The following is a 19,217-nucleotide window of genomic DNA, read 5'->3' as shown; positions in this document are numbered from 1 at the left end:
CTGTAAGCTTTGCTTTGATTTAGGCATCGGCTTTCTCTCATTTGTCCCCCCCCCCCATCACCTCCCCAACTCTCCCCCCCACACACACCTTGGTTATGAAAACTATTAACTCGTTGGTAAGTCCTTCAGTCCAAATGGGGTTTGCTTGGAATTCTCCAACCATTTAAGTCGTTTCTCCCCTACTCCCAACCTCAACATCATTCACCTCAGAAATGAAAATGCAAACACAGGTAGACACTGTAAACACAAACACACCATTTGCTCTCACGGGTTAGGTTTTATAGGATGAAATGCCAGAATTTTGATATTTATTATCTGAAATGGGTTTAACATTTGGAGAAATATGTTCAAACACATATCCCTGGAAAGAAAAGCAAGCTGATAGGTCAGAGAACAGGGTGTAGGCAGGAAACACATGCTCAATTTTGCTGCGTGTCAGGCAAATGTAGAAAATTGGGTGCTTAGGAGAATGAAGAGCTTGCTGATAGGGTAAACACAAAATACAAGTCAATTTCCACTTCTTAACGAGGGCCGTAAGATAATCAATTGTACATATATATGACTACAATGTTAATAAAGAAGAAATATTATAATTTATTTAGTACTTTGGCCAGATCAGCCCCCTGGAAGGGATAGGTTTAAGAAAGAACAAGATGCCATGATCACTTCCTGACATGGTCACAGTTTTCCTAATTATTTCCCCTGGTCCTGCTTTGTTCGTTCTGCAGGGAGGGCGGCGAGAGCTTTTCTATCCGATCAGTAATGTCTGGTTCTTATCCAAATATCCCCCCTAATAAGAATGAAAGTTCTCACGGATTGGAAAACCACTCTGCAACATTCCTGAGAATTGAATAATATAATAATCTTGAAAGTCAGCAGAGTGGATTATCCATTTTTTTTTTTTTTTGGACATGAACTTGTGAACTTTAACAGTAGCGCTGCAGACAACAGACAGCAAACGTGCAAGCACTTTGCTCAGTAACCTTCCATGTAGACTTTGCATCTTAAATACACACAACTGAAAAACAACTACAATTATTTTTTGAAAATTATATACAAACCCGATATTTCTTCTGATTACATATAAATACAAATTAACTATTTTTTTTCCTAAAAAGTGGTTATAATAGTAAATAAATACAAAATAACTCTGACCATTATACTTCATGTGCTGGAGTTGAACCCATATAAAATGTACAACTAAATACATTTTAAATCTTTAAGGAATAATTCTCTGATTAAAATATTTGTTTTCCCAACTTCTTTTCGTAGATATAAATATATTTTCAAAATAGCTGTGTTTCTTTTTCCATTTCATTCCATAAATAAAGTCTTCATTGGGAAATATTAAAGTGTCAGCTGGTTTTTGGGGGGGACAGGGGGAGTAGGATTTTTTCTTTTTCTAAAATATATATATATATTTATTTATTTATCCTTGCTGTGCTAACGACACCCACAACCCTCCACAACCATGTCCTGATAATTTTTTAACACGACCTTTTCATTTTCATCTAGGTACAACATGGAGATTGCGCTGAGCTCAGTGGGGACACAGCATGCCTTAGGGATTTTGGAATTCACAGAGTTCACCAGAGTCTGCACTATGGCATGGTTAGTGGAGTTCAGGTGATCAGCCAGGGGAAAAGGACATTCCCCATGGCAATAAAAGGCATGATAGCCCGGAGGGGCCACGATCCAGTCATTCCATCCCACATCACTGAAGTCCACATACAAAGGGTGTCTCTTGCAGCTGGACTTGAGCCGCTTCCGCTGTTTGTGTTTGGCTTGACGCTTTTCTCGTTTGTGGAGTGGATGTCCTTTTCCATCATGGCCAAAAGTCACTAGCAGTGGCCTTATCTGTGACCAGCTGTGTTCATCTTGGTGCAAAGACCTGCTAATCCTCACATGTCTCTTGGAGACACCTGGCTTCTCCTCCAAATGGGCCACTTCCACCACAAACCCGTGGTTGGTGTGTCCCTGTGCAGTCCACCGCATCACAGCTGGGGTGACATCGAAGCTCTCCCACTGACTTGTGTTCTGATTCACTAGCCTGGTGTCCAATAGTCTGGTCACAGGAAATTTCAAGCTGGCTGTTGCAGGCTTTATAATTTCATAAATATTAATTCGGTGTTGGAAACTACTGTTTCCCAAAGCTTCCTGCATCTGTTCCCGAAAAATCTGGAGTTCTGCAGATGTGAGTAACTCATCAGTGGGGACAGAACTTAAATTGAAGAAGAAGCGTCGGGACGTTTTCCCACTCATTTCTGGAAGCTCTTCCATGGCTTCTAGTTTGATCAACATGGAAAAAAAAAAGGAAAAGCATTTGGTAAGAGAGCCAGTGGGAGCTTAATTCCTTATGAGCATTTAAAACTTCAATGCATGGTTTAAGTTAAACTACATAAAAATTTGCAACCAGAAATTAAAACTGTCAGGCCTAGAGATATAGTGTCTGCCCCACTGTCCATGGCCCTGAATTTACTGCTTAATACTATTTAAAAAAATAAATTAAAGTGAAAACAGAGTCTCTTTTCCCTTTTCTATATGGCCACATTAACTTTGTAATTGCTATGCTTTTGATCCAATATATGAACATAGCTTCTAGGTAGCTATAATAATGGAGGAAATAGTGAAACAGTTCTTTGGAATTCACAGACGTTAAGGGGGAAAAGTCAGCACTGTAGTTAGTAGAGGGCTAATGACTGAGGAGTTGAGGAAATTACTGCATTTCTTAACTAAGAAAACGAGCTTTAATGTCAATCCCTTAAGCGGCATTTGCAAACATTACTCTACAATTTAGATGATTTACAAATCTCAATATCCAGATTTCAGCCCCTTAATTAAAGACTCTGAAATTCAACATCAATGATGACATTTTGCAAAGCACACCCTACCATTTTGCTCAGAACTCTAAAGACAAAGGCATTCACGGGGATATAGTTCTTCGGAAAGGTATGGGGTGGCACTAGGTCACTGTAGCAATTAACGATAAAGAACTTCAGGAGAAATCACTTCCTACTTCCTGTTCTCTTGTATCCATCTCATCCTAACTCAAAATACCCTCTGTGTTGGTACAGCAGTTCTTGGACTTCTGTCTGCACATCAGTTGGTCTGGGAAGAGGCCTGTGGTCCTAAATTTCCACTAAGCTCTTAAGCAAGGGATGCTGCATGTTTACGGACCACACAGTGTCAAGGTTTAAAAGGATGTTTCACATATTCAAGAGTATGTTGATGAAGGAGTAGACTTGTAAAGCATCTTTTATAGAAGAAGCCTTAGTTTTGGCCAACACATAAGGATTCAGGATATGATAAGCTAGAGCTAACCAGGGACTTAAAGGAGAGTCTTCTAAAGCTCTCTTATTTGGACATGAAGACTGCCAGGCCAAGCTGATTCACTCATAGTCCTCTCACATCTGCTTGCCAAAAGGTTCTTGGAGATACCTTTGGGGAGCCATTTATGTTCCGAACTCCACTATCAGCTAATGGTACTTTAGGGCAGGGACATTCCTAGAAAGTATGAAGGACTGTATTTAGCTTCTTTTATAAAAAGCTTTTTGTTGTCATTCTGGTGTCCCTTAATGTTTCTGCCTAAGGCACTTCCTTAACAGAAAATGTAAAGCAGTAGCAACAACCCCTAGACCCTAATCACAGCAAATCACACTGGCATCTCCTGACTTTGGCACAGTGATGTGCACATTATTTCCTGTAGAGATGGAATATAAAGGCCAATTACCCAAGGTCTTCCACAAATTGCTACAACAGTCAACAACAGGGCTCAAAAAAAAAAAAAATCACAATAGCAACACAATCCCAGAATTCAATCCACAAACAAACCAAGGAAAATTAACAATCATAAGCACACACACATGCACACAGACACCTATAAGACAAGAGGAAATAAGGGAAGAGGTGATCCCTATGATAATGAAGAAAGGTCATTGAAGTGAGAAAATACTATCTTTCCAAGAAATAAAGCCAAGTTTAGGCCATATGAAATTGTCATCTTTCAACTGGAAGCATAGAAACAGTCACACCCCCTGTGGCCTATTGCTCTTGAGGTAAGAAGTATTTTCAAGGCAGAGTATGTGGCCTTCACAGAAGAGAACAATATAATTCCCAAGACTAATGACAAGGGAAAGACCCATCTCTGGTCTTCCAGTAGCATTCCCACCAGCATAAGCCTTGGAAGATCTTATCCCATCCTTTATACCAAGGTATCAAACATGACTGTTCATTGAAATTATACAGAGAAGTCAAGAATTTACAGAAGACCTCAACACAGGAAGCCAACTTCCCAGTGTCAGGACACACAACACCTTTTCTACTTCAAGGGACAAGTTTCAACCTCTTCTTGAGGGTGGGAAATTGAAAATCTCTTTTAAATAAAGAAAATTATAGGAAAAGACTTCTACAAATTATCACAGCAAGCCTGGGGTTCTGAAAATACAGAGTAGGTAATGTACACTTTTTGGAGGCCGGAATAGCTGTTAATTCTCTGTAAATATCCCTTGTTGAATCAGCTGAACTTGCTAAGTGATTTCAGGATTCTGACCTGTCTCCAACCTGAGTATCAGTCTCCTAGCTTTTAACAAACTGCAGGAAAGGGAAGTGGGGCAGCCATGTTGTTCTAGTCTCTCCTAGAAACAAAGCCCGGATTTATTGTTTTACACTATGTTGATTATTCCTCTACCACAAAATAAGCCAAAATGGATGGCTAGGGCCACTTTCTAGAAAAAGGAATAATCTGAAATAAAAATGTCACCATAAAACATTAGCTTCTGTGTATGCTTTCTTCTTCCTCTTCTTCTTCTTCTCCTTCTTCTCCTTCTCCTCCTTCCCCTTCCTTTCCTCCTCCCCCTTCTTCTTCTCCCCCCTATCTCTTTCTTTCTGCCAAATATGGTGCTGTCACCTTTCTATGAACTCTCTTACAAGAAGCACATTAAGAGGGAACCATGATTTTCTCATTTTGTGGATGAAACAGTTGAGAATTCAGAGAAGTTATGTGACTTCTCTTAGATCACAGAACTGTTAACTTGCTTGTACTGTAATGCTCAAGTTCTAGCCTTTAGAAGGTATTAATAATGTAGGAGAGAAATAAAGTCCTAAGCAACAGTCCAAATCACTAGGAATTGGTACCTGATACCATGGCAACTGCAAAATGAGTTTTGTCCTGAAGATCAAAACGTATTGCCCAGCACCCTTTAGATGCAGACAGAGCTAAATGAACAGAAATTGAAGGGACACAGCCAAATGGGACACCAGACCTTGTTTAGATTCTGCTCTCTGTGGCTACTTGTTTGCCTTAAAGTAGAGTGAGTTTCAGTTCAAAAGTTATCATTAAGCTTGGAGGATTTTGCAACACTTTTTGGACAGAAAACATTCCTCCATCAAAACAACAACAAGCCTAAGGCTATTCCAGATCAGCAGCTGCATCTTACCGCTGCAGCAAGATTCAAGGAGCTTTGGGCCACACTGTGATTTTCTACAGGATAAAGTAAATGACATGCCAAAGAGGAAGAAAGAAAAAGTTTAAACACACAGAATTAAGGTTTAATTTTTAAGACAACAAAGGAAGTGGCAGGGAAGGAAAGCAGGGTCTGGTAATCACCACTAACCTGACTAGGTCCCTGTTCTCTTGAGCACAGGTCCTACAGGGGGACCTGCAGGCCCAGGAGGGATTCTCTAATGACCAAGTGAAATGCCCCAAGGCACATGTAGAGAGGACAAAGCAGTTTGGAGAGGAGTCAAGAGAGATTCAAAGGATCCACTGACAAACAAGAGACACTGAGAACAGCAGTGGCAAGGAACATCTGCAAACTGAGCAACTGCTCCCCTCCCCCGGAGTCTTTGTAATCACACTGCAACAGCCAGAAGTAGATAGGAACATTCCTGGATGTCTGCATCCAACCCCTTGCTGGAATTTTGGATGGACCATGCTTTCTTCATCACAAGACAGAATGAGATGCCCTAGACCGTGGCTATTTTCTGGGCAATTGCACTTCTGCCAACAGGATCTCTCCCTCTTTGAAAACTTTAGTCATAGGGCCACATAGTTTATTTATTCCATAAAAAAAAGAAAGACTGTGCTCTCCATAATCAGAAGATCAAGCATGAGATTCTTCTCTATACGATCTGCCAGCCACTAAGGGAGAAGTCTCTGTAGGGCCAATGGAGCCAAGCACTGTCAAGCTGTTTTCCAGTGGCAGCCAGTTGGGGAAGGTCTTCAGTGACCTTGGGGTGAGGTTGGAGGGTGGGGATTCAGCAAAGCCTAGGCTATCCTAGATAAAAATCTATGGTAAAATGGTCTTAATGTTCAATAGGAGATTTTTGTCTGGAAGAATCTGCCACCGGCTGGAAGACTACCATGGTATGCTTTGTCTCATCACGCTCATGAAACTACCTTCAGGCACTTAGGAAGAAGCCTATGAGGTAACATATGGCTTATTAAGGTTTTCCTAGTGGCACAAGGATGCTTAGAAAAATCAAACACTAGCTTACTTAACAAATGTGAACACTCTTCCCAAATGCCATGAGTACCTGGTCATGATCAAAAAGAAATGATTTTCCTGAAATTTACGGTAAAAAGGGCATCTAACTGCACCAAGATATAAAGTCAGTGCAAGTTTGTTTTAAGCAAGTTGATAACTTCTATACAGTTTTACACCAGAAAAAAAAATCACTGCAAAAAGTACAATTTTTTTCTTATGAACTGAAGCTCACTAAGTTTGAAAATAAGACATACAGACAAGTGCTTTGCCCATGTTTTTGTCAGGCCACTTTGAAGGGAAGAGTGAGAATATGTAGATTTTATTGACAAACCTTTCGTTCAATTGGGTATTTGAGTTTTAATTGACTTAAATGATTCTTTTAGCTTAGTTAAGATAAAGATAAAATACCTCCTTTATTTTTTTCTACAGGTAAAGAATAATTTTCACCCTAGAAAAGACTAATAAACAAATAAAAATAAATAAATGGTTCTCCTGCTACATCTCCAGAGTTGGAAAAACAGCTGTGCTGGTCAGCGGTCTGTTTGTTTGTTTGTTTGTTTTTGTTTTGATCTACAAAAACTTTTCAGTGAATATTAACCCAGAGAGATTAGCTTAGCCCAGAATCACTTGGTGGTGGTGGGGGGTGGGTTGTGAATGAACACACCAGAACCTCCCTGCTCTCTGTGGGCAGACCCTGAGGAGCAGAATGTGGTCTTACTATCTTTCAATACAGAGCTTTGCTCCCGGAAAACCCTAGGCACCAGATTGAAAGGGATGGATTTCCAATGCCCTTCATAACCATTGGCTGCCTCAAGGAAGATACACCTCTTGCTATATGACCTGCCTGTGGGACTTTTTACTATTATCAACCATACTTCTCAAAGTCTGAGTCATCCCTTATTGGGGACGGGGGTTGGGCTACCATTTCAGATCATAGATTTCTACTTAAAAATTATCCTCTCAGCAAGGCAAAGCAAAACTTTAAAAAGGGAACTTCTCTCCTAGCTCCCCACTGTTCTATAAATTGCAGCTCACTGACAGACAACTCTGAATTCTCCTAGAACTTGAAGGAACTGATATTCTATTGAGAATGCAGTAAGCAGAAAGCACATTTAAAGCGATACACACAGACTTGAACTGGGACATAATTTTTTTACTAACTGCTCTAAGAACACCAGTACAAGAGTCTTCAATAGCCCTCTACGGCCTTTCTAACCCACTGAATTTCTTTCTGATGAAATAAACAGCATTATTCTACCTTGGGAAACCATATTCATATCATGTTTTTTTAAATCCCATTGATTGCCTAGGAAGGTAGCAGGCAGTGGGAGGAAAAGCTTTTATCTGAAGGTTTGCCCGGTCTCCACTTGGAGACTTAAGATTTAAAAGCACAAGAACCGAAGGTCACTGTGGAAACAATATGATGGGATTGTGGAATTGATCTCCCACGGGGATTAGATAGGGATTCAAAAATCTTTCAAACTAGGCCCAGATGAATAGTAAATCTGAATGCTTTGGGGCCCTGGATTTGATTTGTTAATACTATCTCTGAACATTCTGCCCTTGGCTCTGCCTAGCTTAAAACTCCAGCGTGAACACATGTCACAGAAGGAGCCACAACTGTGGCATTCTCGCACATTGAGCGGACTAGGGGCTAGCCAGTCTCTCACCCTCTTTTCCCATCACTCCGATTTCCCTCCAGTTCTAGGGGGAGGAGTCTGTATTCTGGCTACCTGCCAGGAAAGGGTGCGGACTCACCAGTGGGGAATCCCTGGCTCGGGGCCACAGAGGGGACGGTACAGAAGCCGAAGGGCCGTCCACTGTGCTAGCGGAGGCCCAGGCTGCCCGCTGAGTCTCCGCCCGCCGTCCCCGCCCCGCCACCCGCCGCCCGCTCACCTTCGTGATGGAAGCTGCGCACGGTGTTGGCGCGGCTGGCTGCCCTCTCCAGCCGGTGGTCTGGGGCGGGCGCTCCTGGCTGGCCCGAGTGCCGGCGGTACAGGTCTAGCATATAGGGGGGCACCACGACGTCCTTGCTGGGGGTGGGTCTCTGCTTCAGGCCAAACATGCTGAGCAGCCTCAACTCAAACTCGCTGAGGACGTCGTCCGAAGGCCGGGACAGGGGGCGGCCGGATGCCACGGCGAACTTCTTGCGGCCCAGCTCCGGAATGAGGCCGGCCGCGCCGCCCAGGAGGACCTGGGGAAGCAGCAACACTAGAAGACAGCGGGTCCCGGCCACCATGGTCGACCTGCGGACAGGGCCGACGTGAGTCACCCATGTTCCCCGCCCAGTCCTCCGCCCGCCCCCGCGGCCCCGGCTCCCATAGGGCTCGCTGGCCTTCTCCAGGATGCCCTCCTGGCATGTCATGCTCGTGGGCTACAGCCTGGATGATCAAGAGGAGAGAGGACCCCCAAGTCCCGGCCGGACTTCTCACTTGGGGCTTGGTCTTAACTCCCAATAAAAAATCAATGACCGTCTGTCCCCTTTGCTTGTGACACTAGCAAGGAATGCCGGTGTCAGGAAGCTGAGAAGCCATAGGTTGGTTGGACACTGCATCCCTTACAAAACTATACTGTGCAGCGCTCATTTGCACATTAACAGACACAAATGCACAAGTGACTTCCTCAGAGGCGCTGTATAGAAAAACTTCCTGGTAAACGAACATATCAAACTTGTAGATTCAGTAAGCGCTAAACTCAAGATTACTACTAACGACCGCCACTTGCAAGTTGTGGCCTACGCCCCTAACTTCAGGGTTGACCCACAGGCCACCCTGTCCCCTTCCCCAGACCCCTGTGCGGTCAAAAAAAAATCCATGCACCTTCCTGCAATTACCTAAATAGATAGTGTCTATGAATGCACATATAAGCTGTGACACATCCGCACTGTCAGTAAACACACACGGAGAACCCAACTTTTAGTAGCTTCCTAGATGGGACCTAGTTCTTACGGACAGCCAAGGATCTCTATGGCTTGGAGTACTGCTCGGCACTGAACTAGTGAAATCTATGGGCCATACTCTCTAAATGGATTTCTCCCGCCCCCGAAAACAGCCCTGATAATGTATTGAAAATTGGGGAGGAGGAACGGGCTGGAGGAAGGTCGCAGGCCAGATAGGCAAGGCAGAGGGATCTGGGGTTTGGAATGCCTGGCCCCTCTAGGGATCCTCTGCACGTGCACCGGGAGAGGGTATGTTTACGTCCACTCCACCGGTCCTCCGAGGCGCCCAGCGCCGCCGGGCGGGAAACGGTGTCACCCGCCAGCCCCGGGTCCGGGCCCGTGTCCTCTACCTTTAGGAGACCGCAGTCCGTCTAAGAAGCACTAGGGGGCACGTCCATTGAGAGAGTCTCCACATGGAAAAAACTCTGTCCGAGAGACCTGAAGCAGCGACTGGGCTTCGGTTGTCTTTCTTCCCCTCCTCCTTCTCCGGGTGTTCTCCCCGTAGGGAACCGTCCGTGTCTTGGGGTGGGCCCAGCCGGCCGAGGAACAGAGAGGTGACCGGGCTCGAGGCGGCAAGACTGGATCCGCCGGGCGAGAACACCGGCGCGAAGTGGGGAGCCCAAGTCACTCTCCCGGCAAGTTCAAGAAGTCTCCAGCCAAGTGCTGACACACAGCCTCAAGCAGGGGGAGGAGTGCGGGGCCGGGACGGGAAGGGAAGGCTGGGGCAAGGCTGCTGCTGTCGTCCTCCTCAGGGACCAGCACTGGCGGGGCGCGGGGCGGGCTCCGGGACTCGCCGGGCGAGGGTCGGATGTTCTGCGTTAGCTGGGCCGCGACCCATGGCTCGGGGCAGCCATCGTGGGCGACGCCGGGTCCCGGCAAGGGCGCTGCGAAGATCTGGGTGGCGGGCGGGCCGCCACTCCGCATCCCTCAGCCTGACTCTGGCGCACCCCCATCAGCGCTCGCCAGCGGAGCCCGCACGGCTGCGGCGCCCCGGCGTCCTGGGGCTCATTCTCGAGACAGTCCAGCCGCGCGTCCCGGGCTGCCAAACCGGGTGACCTCGCGCTCCGAGCCCTCGGGCCAAGTGTCTTTTGTGGCAGCCTGGGGTCCGCTCACTCTTCCACCGGCTCGCCTTGAGCGCTCACTCCCCGGTCGGAGTGGCCCGGCATTGAGGGTAAGTAAAACTGTGCTCCGGACTCCCGGCTCTTAGCTTCGGTCCGCGACTCTAGCTTCTCCCGGACAGCCGAGGCCACAGCACCAGGCGCGCACAGTCCGGAGCTCCAATCCGTGTCGTGCGGGTTCCTCGAAGCCGCGGGTGACCCTCGCGTCGCTCGCCCCGAGGGCGTTCAGTGGCCGGTGTCGGCTGGGGAGGCTATGTCCCGGGCTGCCAATCCCGGGCGGGCTGTGGGAAGCGCAGCGGCGGGCACAGTGCGAGCCGGGCTCTGCGCGGCAGGGCGAGGACTCCGGCGGCGACGACGGAGGCGCCGTGGCGCGGCGCTCGCGGCTTTTAAAGGAGACGCCGCCTGCCGGCTCCCTCCCGGCCGTGGCCGAACACCTCCCCCTCGGAGGCGCAGCGCGCCGGGGATCCCCGGGCGGGCGGGAGCGGCGCGCAGGGGTGTGGACGGCGCGCCCTGCGGGGCGGCCGCGGTGGAGCGGGGCGGGGCGAGCGCGCGGCCGCTAAGGGGTCGCGTCCCGGTTGAGTGTGAAGCCGACCCCCAGGACCTGGATCCGCGCCCACAGCTGCCTGAGTCTAAGGCAAATCCAGGGTCCGCTCGTCTCAGAGTTCCCCCACTGGGCCAATATTCAACTTGAGTTTGAGGATTTTAGGTAAGAGAATATTAAAAGAAGAAAAGAACTTACAAGTTGTCAGACATTTTGGCAAAGATGGGACCAAACGCTTCTGTGTTTTGAATGATGAGAAGAAAATGTTGAAAAATAGCCGATACACATCTATCTGAGTGCATTATTACATTTTATAAATATTCATACATTTATATGCACCCATGTGCAGATATTTATATGTATATATTCAAATAAATGAATCTAATAAAAACGCATATATTTATTTGTGTAAATTATAAAAATGAAGGTACAGATTTCTGTACATAGATATACACATGTAAAGTGGATGTCCCCTCCAGTGGTGTGTGTGTGTGTGTGTGTCTGTCTGTCTGTCTGTCCATGTGAGAGGACAATGGAATTTAATAGAAGTTTTCCTTATAAAAGCAATCACTTCGATACTTGGGATATTTATGTCCCCTCCCACACCCACCTACCCCAGGTAACAAGACAATTCTGGTTTGAGACCTTTGAGTTTTCTGCCTGATCCTCTCCACTAGGTCTCCAGAAGGCTCTGGCTGTGGCCAAGCCACTTTCCTCCCTCAGCTGGAATGTCCCCAAAGCAGCTGAACCAGGATTCTTTTGAACTCTTTCCACTTCTCCCTACATTTTTAGAGCCTTCGGACAGACCACCACCTGGCTGCCCACACGAACCCCAAAGCTATGGGCAGAACATTTGTTAACATCAGGTTCTGAACCAGATCTTTCAAGTTTACAAAGCAAAGACAGAGAAAAACCAGAAGCAGGGGTTTTAATAATCTATTATCCATGTGTATTAGCTTTTCAGTTGGGGAGCTAAAATAACTCTAGGTTCCGCTCACCTAAATCGGATTAGCAACCCACAGAGGGAAATTAGGCCCTGGCTGTTTCTAGAGCTGTAAAGGTCAAATAAGGTATTTTGAAGGAAGGCTGTCTACTAGGAAAACTAAAGGAAAGGATGGGATAGATTCAGCAATCTGCAATCAGCTACTGTATTCCATTTTAATATGTGTTGTAGAAGTTATCACTCTGAATCATGAGACACCAAACAAGAAGGCAATAAAACACTCCACTTAGACATGTAAGTCAAAAGTGCTGATCGCTTCTGAAACCATTTCTTTCCCTATCAAGTTTAATGGAGAAGTTAACAATTGTTTCTGTCATCAGGGAGGCGTAAGGAGCAAAGCAAAAACTCCAAACCTATATGAGATTTAAATCAGAAAGTTGCCTTTAATGAGGAAGAGAAAGCTGACAGCTGTTGGACCCACACCAAGAAAAGATGAAAATGAAACAATGCCTTGCAGCTTTGGGCCTCGGGAACACCAGAAGAGAGAGCCCGGCCATTTATGATATCCTTAGTAATCAAGGCTCTGAGGTAAAAATGGATGCCCCTGGACAGTTACTCCACCTTGGTGATGCCTGATGGTTTCTTTTTTGTAGGGCATGCAACCCGAGAGGTATTACTAAAAGCCTTTCCCAGGAACTTTCCTGAAGTTTGGCCCAATTTCTCTGAAGAGCAGGACTGTTGTTTTTTAGAGATGGCTGCCCTCTTGTGGTGGAAATGAATGTAAACGCAATGGGACCCAGAAGTGGATCCAGTTTGAATGAATTCTCTGTTCTTTGGAATACAAAGTAGATGGTCACGTTCAGTCCGTTTTTTTTTTTGTTGTTGTTGTTGTTTTTTTGTTTTTTGTTTTTGTTTTGTTTTTTATGAAATAGAAATCGTAGAGAAGAAACAACTACAGAGACGTATTGTTTTTTGCACTCTATGCTGATGGCTTCCTTCCACCCACAACTAAGAATGTGTAACCACACATTCTTAGGACTTTTTTTTTTTTTTTTTTTTTTTGAGGGGGTAGTATCTGTCTTCTCTGAAAATGTACCGTGCTCCTTGATCTGTCTTCTCTGAAAATGTACCGTGCTCCTTGACTTGCTCGATCTTACCATTTACAAAGTTTTTCTCGGTATCTGTCAGTTCAGAAGGTGAGAGTAACTCTGAGTTACTCTCATACCTTTATCATATTTAGTCTATCTGTCAACAAATATGTAAGGGATTTCCAGGGGACAGGCAGTATTGGGGCCAGATATGGTGAGAATTACAAGTCTGAACTTTGTAGAAGGTCCTGACACATTGTATCAGGAACCAGTCTACTGGCTAGGCGTCTACATAAAGGAGGTTGCTGCTCTTCTATTCTAGTCAGTTCTTGCTAGTTTTTCAAGAGACACCGGAAATCTTCATTTGTGTGTGGACATGACCTAGGATGAAATTAAGTACTTAGAGAGTCATACTTTGGCAACTTTTCCTTTAGCAGTTCAGCCCAGATAATGTTTAATTTTATTGCATCCTGCAGCTATCAGCATTCAGCATTGTTCCTACTAGGTGGACCATTATGCAAATTCACATTAAAATAATGATCCCCATGTATTGTAAAGGTCACAGCAGGCGTGACGTGATCCATCTACCTTGTAATTGTCATTCCACTGTAACCTGTGGCAACTCCCCTGAGAAACCTCTTAGCCTGTGTATCATTTGCTGCTGATGTGACACCCAACCCTGGCTCTACACACTCCTGGTTGAGATTCTTTCCTAGGAACCAGAAGCCACAGCCAAGAGTGGCATTTGCTCTACCTAGGTCTTACCTATTCAAGGTTAGATTAGCCACAGTAAGAATAATGGGTGGAGTGATTTGTATGCCAAACTAGGCCAGGTTGGCCGAGTCCCATTGTTCTAGACAGCCATCAAACCTTATTTAATTGCCATACAGCAATATACTCGCATATGTGACCAATGATATTAAATGTTTTGCTATTGTATTAGGTTGGGAAGAGGGGAAAGGGGTAATTACAATCTCCAAAGATAAAAGAAGTAATGTTTTTAAAAAGGGGTCAGCCTCAGTATTGATGTTTTTACAGGGTAACTGGCGTGACAGTTCTCACCCAAAGCTTCTGTATTGTACTCTCCCAATGTAAGTGTTTATAGGTGTAGTTTTGAAGATGTGACAGGATCATGAGGGCCAGTGAATTTATCCATTGACAAATTTCAATTTAGAAAGCTTTATTGGGCAGTGACGTAAGTGTTAAGGAATGGGGACTGATTGATGGAAGTAGTCACTGGAAATAGGGTTTCAAAGTTCCTGCCTGTTGCTTCCTGGGATCCTGCCTGTCACTTCCTGTTTTTTATCCTGTTGTCTCTTCCTGGTTTTCTTCCTGTTTCCCTGTCCTGGATTCCTTCCTTTTGCTCTCCTTGCTTCCTGGCCACCATAAAGTAAGAGGCCTTCTCTCCCACGTGTCTCTCCACCATGTTCTTCCTCACTTCAGGTCCAAAGAAATTGGATCCATCAACCATAGACTGAAATTCCTGAAAACATGACACAAAATAAATATTTACTCTTTTCAAACTGTTTTAAGAATTTTTTTCAGAACTAAAAGCAAAAGCAAAAACCACAACAAAAGCAAACTGGCTAATATTACCCAGTCTATAAATCTTAACTGAGGATCCATGAACCTCACCACTCCATGTTACTTGGATCCAGTGCATAAAAGACACATGAGCTCTGCATACCATTTATTTAGGAGCCAGTGGAAGAAGTATGATATGTTCAGAGAAAAGAAATATAAGTTGTAAGACATATGACAAGGACACTTTAGGAGAGCAAACAGTTGCTGAGAGACTAATGGCAAGCAATGTGGACTTAGTAAGCTCATAGCAAAAACTGGATTATGAATTGGATGTGAGCTGTCCCCTGAAGGTTCAAACTTGAATGCCTGGTCCCCATCTGGTGGTGCCATTCCAGGAGGTGGTGTTATAGAAACCTAAGAGGTAGAGTCTTGATGAAGCAAGTAGGTCACTAGGGCAGTGGGCCATAAGCTTTTACATCCAGATTCCCAAATGATCTGTGCTCCCTGCACTGTTGAGATGTGCTTCCACTTTTTGAGTCCTTTACCAGCATATCTTCTCCACTAAGACAGACTGTTTGCCTTCTATTGTGAGAGACAAAATAGACCCTTAAGTTGATTCTTGTCAGGTATTTCATCCCAGCAATAAGTACCAGTGACAGCAATGTTTCAGGGGAATATTCATGTGACTACAACAGCTGGGGGGGGAGGTTGGGGAGCGAGGTTCAGTAGGTGATCACATAAACAGCACCACCAGCAAAAATTTCATCAGCACTATTAACTGTTAAATTTTAGGTACAGTTTTCCATGTGTTATTTAACTCAATTTTTTTATTACAAAAATTCTTTGTGGGTGTTATTAACTTATTTTATAGATGAGGAAGGTGCTTAGAGAGTGAACATCTTCCCCTAATGTGTCACATCTAGCAAGCGGCTAAAATCTGTGTTTTTGTAATCATGATGTTACTAGTCTCTCATTCCGTACAGTGGTAGCAAGCTGGCGTCAACACATCAGGTGAGTGAACACAGAATGATGTACATGACAGTTCCAGGTTAGAGATGGAGTTGGAGTCAATCAATATTAGAAAGTACATTATCCTCAGGGAAAACATCAATGGTTCATTCTAGAGGGGAAGTTGAAACCAGTTTAACAATGGAATGGTGTGTACAGTTGCAGGCAGTGTGAAGTGAACTGGTGTATGACAGTAAAGTCCCTTGGTTCTGCAGGATCACAGGAGGGGCAATTACAGCTGAAGGACAATCATTGGCAAAAGTGGAGGAGAGCTGTAGGCAGAAGAAACAAGTCAACCTGTCTCTCGTTTTCTTCTCAGTATTTGTGGCTATCTTCTATTGATATAATTTAACCACAAGGACAAGCATATATCTACTGCTGTGTAACAAAAGATCGTAATCTTACTGGCTTAATGCCCACTTATTATTTCACAGTTTCTGTAGGTCAGGCATCCAGGCACAGGTTAATTGGTTCTTTCGAGATCTCTCAAGGTTGCAATCAGTGTTGCCCAGGGCTGCAGTGTCATTTGACACCCGAACTTCTGTTCCAAGTACCTGTGGTTGTTGGCAGGATTCACTTTCTTCCAGCTATAGAACTCATCCTTGATCACTTCTTTCAAAAATGCCAGCAGAAGACTCTCTTTCTTAGGGTTAAAATTACCTTGGAAAATTTCACCTGATGATGGTAGCTCTGTTCAGGATAATCTACATTTTGATTAACTCACCTTCAATTGTCTACAAGTATGGAAATCTCTTCACTATTGCCACATAATGCAACCCAACGATGAGATTAATACTCTGCCACATTCACAGGTACAGCTTACACTCATAGGTAGGGGACTGTGCAAAGTCTATATACCAAACAGAATCCCAGTTCTAATCTGTAAAATTACGTTTCAGGTAAAGAGCAAGATCAAGCCTGCACCTGGAGATATAAAACAAGACTATCAAACATAGTATAGCTGCAAAGGAAGCAACGTTAGGACCTTGTAGCTCTTGGCTGATAGTCTGGGAAGTATGAATCAAGAGTAATTATTTGAACAGAGGAGTTGCAGAGAAGGAGATGCCTATTAGGAACATAAATCTAATGTTTGGTAGTAGTCAGGAGAAGTAGAGAAACCCATAGGTAAAGGACCAATGAGTAGCTTTTGAAATTATATTCACAGATTTTGTGTGTGTGTTGCAGTGGTGTGTCTGTCCACATGAAAGCTGTCATGTAGGTTGGCACGGTAGGGTATGGCTAGTAGATGGGTGGTAGAGATTTGTGAGAGAGAAGAATCTGCAATACTTTCTAGGTTTGGACTTCAGATGGCATAAATAAATAAATAAATAGCTCGCAGAGGAGTGTGATGAAACTTCACAGAGAGATTCTGATCTAAATAGCCTCACAGAAATCTAGAACAGGTCATTAGACCCTAGCCCAAAGCTCAGGTAAGGGATCAGGCAATGAAACTGTAGGTTCCTCAGACAAATCCTAACTGTCTGAAGAAGAATGGATTGCTAAGAAGAGATGAAGGTGTTCCTAAGAATGTATTCAGAGAAGGAAAACAGTGTCAATGGCCGTTTGTCTTAGACTGTGTATGATCCAAGTCTTTAGAAGGCTAATGTACTGTCCCAAATGATGGTGAGGACAGAGGACCAGGGCATCCATGGCCCAGCTCTTTGGTGATGATTCTAGATTGTAGATCAGAAGGGAGTAGGAGGTCACATGGAGTTAGGGAGACAAGCTGAGGAAACTGAACACAGGAACAGGAACCTGGCTATGGGGAATCTGCGGGAAGGGGTGGGGAGGGGGGTGACTGGGAAACTAGGATGGGAATTTTACTGATAACTAGAAAAATGCAGTGCTTCAAGAGTGCCAGTTTTCAACTTAACTATAAATTTGATCAAATCCTTCTCCATATGATCCTTTAAATAGATCTGGCAAAGGCCCTATCCCCATTTCTTCAATATTATAGAGAGAAATATTTACTCTCAATGGCTTCTTTAAAATCAGCCCTAGTAGTAGAAATACATTATTGACAATATACTTGCTTAAATGGAGAAACTAATGGTATTTTTCACCTTAACAATTCAAGTTTAAAATAACTTTATGCCCAGGATATCATGTCACCTTCCCAGCCTTTCTATTCCTTGATGAACAGAGCTGTGAATCTTTACAAATGAAGGTCTCAGCTAGAGAGAGTTGCTGGTAAATTGTTTTTTTATTGGGCCTTAACAGTGGTTCTGAGAAAGCCCATCACTTCCAACAGAGATTCTTCATTATGAAATAAAATTAGAGTAGTTCCTATGGAGACAAAGATTTTTCTAAGGAGACACTATATACCTGGAAAAATTTTAGTTCTGATCCACATTAAATATTATACATATATTTTTAGGTCTTTGAACTGAGAGCTAATAGAAAATAAGTCAAATGAGTAAAATGTATTTGTTTTAGGAAATACTATTTCATGTAGATCCCATTTTCCCACTGGTTTGCATTGTTTGGCCTCAGTGAGAGAAGATGTATCTAGTTCTGCAGTGGCTGGTGTATTTGTGTGGGGAAATGGGGGTGCAGAGGATACCCAGGGTAGTACTCCACCTTCTCAGAGGTGAATGGGAGGGGGAGGAGCTTTGAGAGGATGGGACTGGGAAGAGAGGAGGGACTGATATTGGGATGTAAAATGAATAAGTAAATAAATTAAGAAAAAAATAAACATTTAAATTTAGGAAATAAGATTTCATTTTAGTGTGAATTGGTCTTGAGAGACCCTCCAGTGCAAAAGACTTTCACCCTGGGTGATTTCCCAAGGGTTCTCCTTGGAGACAGTAAGAGTGGGCTTTTTCAGTGGTAATTGTCTGACTTTTGACTCATGTTTGTTCCTCTTTATTACTTTATTCTTATTGCCTTGCGGTCAGTTCTACTTCTACACAGATCAATCCTGGGCTCCCAGTATTTCGACTTCATTTTGTCAATAGGGAGATGTACTGATCAGTTCTTTAAATGGGTCCATGCTTTAGAGAATGAGATGGCATAAGCTAATAAGATAGAACAGGGCATGTAAACAAGGGCAGAGTCAGCAATCTAGGCATCTCTTACTAATGTTCCTAGATCTCAGCTGATCTCTCTGTAAAACCCTGCTGAGTCATTGTTTTTGTCACTTAATTTGCACTATTTATTGACTAAATCAAGTGTGCTTGAGAGACCCACCATTCACTTGTACGTTTCTGAACTTTATGAACTTTAAAAAGCATTATGTAATGCTGCCTGCCTGAGAAGTCAAACTGAAATAAAGTCTTAAAATTTTTAGTTTATTTTTATTTATAAGATATAACAATTCTATAGTTTTTCCTTTTATATACATTTATATGAAAAATTAAGGACTATCAGGGAATTAAGAAGAGACCCAAGAGGTTCTCAGGACCCAACAGGTAGTACATTAGCCAAAATACTCAACAAAAGGGAGATAGAACCTGTAGAGACCACATCCAGAGGATAGGCATGGCCCTCAGTTAAGGGATGAGGCCACCCACCCACCTCAAAAATATTAATCTAGAAATCCTCTTGTCAAAAGGAACTGCAGGGACAAAGAG

General features: G+C 44.0%; 1 protein-coding gene across 2 annotated transcripts; it reads right to left on the bottom strand.

Moving 5' to 3' along the window:
• Nucleotides 1-271: 271 nt before the first annotated feature.
• On the bottom strand, nt 272-10,052 carry Bmp2 (bone morphogenetic protein 2). 2 transcript variants are annotated; one of them, XM_034496886.2, is made up of 3 exons: nt 9,774-10,052; nt 8,382-8,731; nt 272-2,285 (listed from the first exon to the last, which is right to left on the bottom strand). In XM_034496886.2, exons 2-3 carry the CDS (start codon nt 8,722-8,724, stop codon nt 1,444-1,446), a joined length of 1,185 nt encoding a protein of 394 aa, XP_034352777.1. In that variant the 5' UTR covers nt 8,725-8,731; nt 9,774-10,052; the 3' UTR covers nt 272-1,443. The 2 variants fall into 2 exon arrangements, with proteins under 2 accessions (XP_034352777.1, XP_076785927.1); XM_076929812.1 differs by having other exon boundaries at nt 8,382-8,679.
• Nucleotides 10,053-19,217: the final 9,165 nt, after the last annotated feature.

Source organism: Arvicanthis niloticus, chromosome 2 (assembly GCF_011762505.2).
Source record: "Arvicanthis niloticus isolate mArvNil1 chromosome 2, mArvNil1.pat.X, whole genome shotgun sequence".
NCBI lineage: Eukaryota > Metazoa > Chordata > Mammalia > Rodentia > Muridae > Arvicanthis > Arvicanthis niloticus.
This window is presented reverse-complemented; position numbering and strand designations above follow the sequence as displayed.

What these genes read in the sequence shown, in the direction of transcription:
- Bmp2 (XM_034496886.2), bottom strand. Translation starts at nt 8,724, where the DNA reads ATGGTGGCCGGGACCCGCTGTCTTCTAGTGTTGCTGCTTCCCCAGGTC. An exon ending in GCGCAGCTTCCATCACGAAG is followed by an intron (nt 2,286 to 8,381) that starts GTGAGCGGGCGG and finishes TGATCAAACTAG; the next exon opens with AAGCCATGGAAGAGCTTCCA.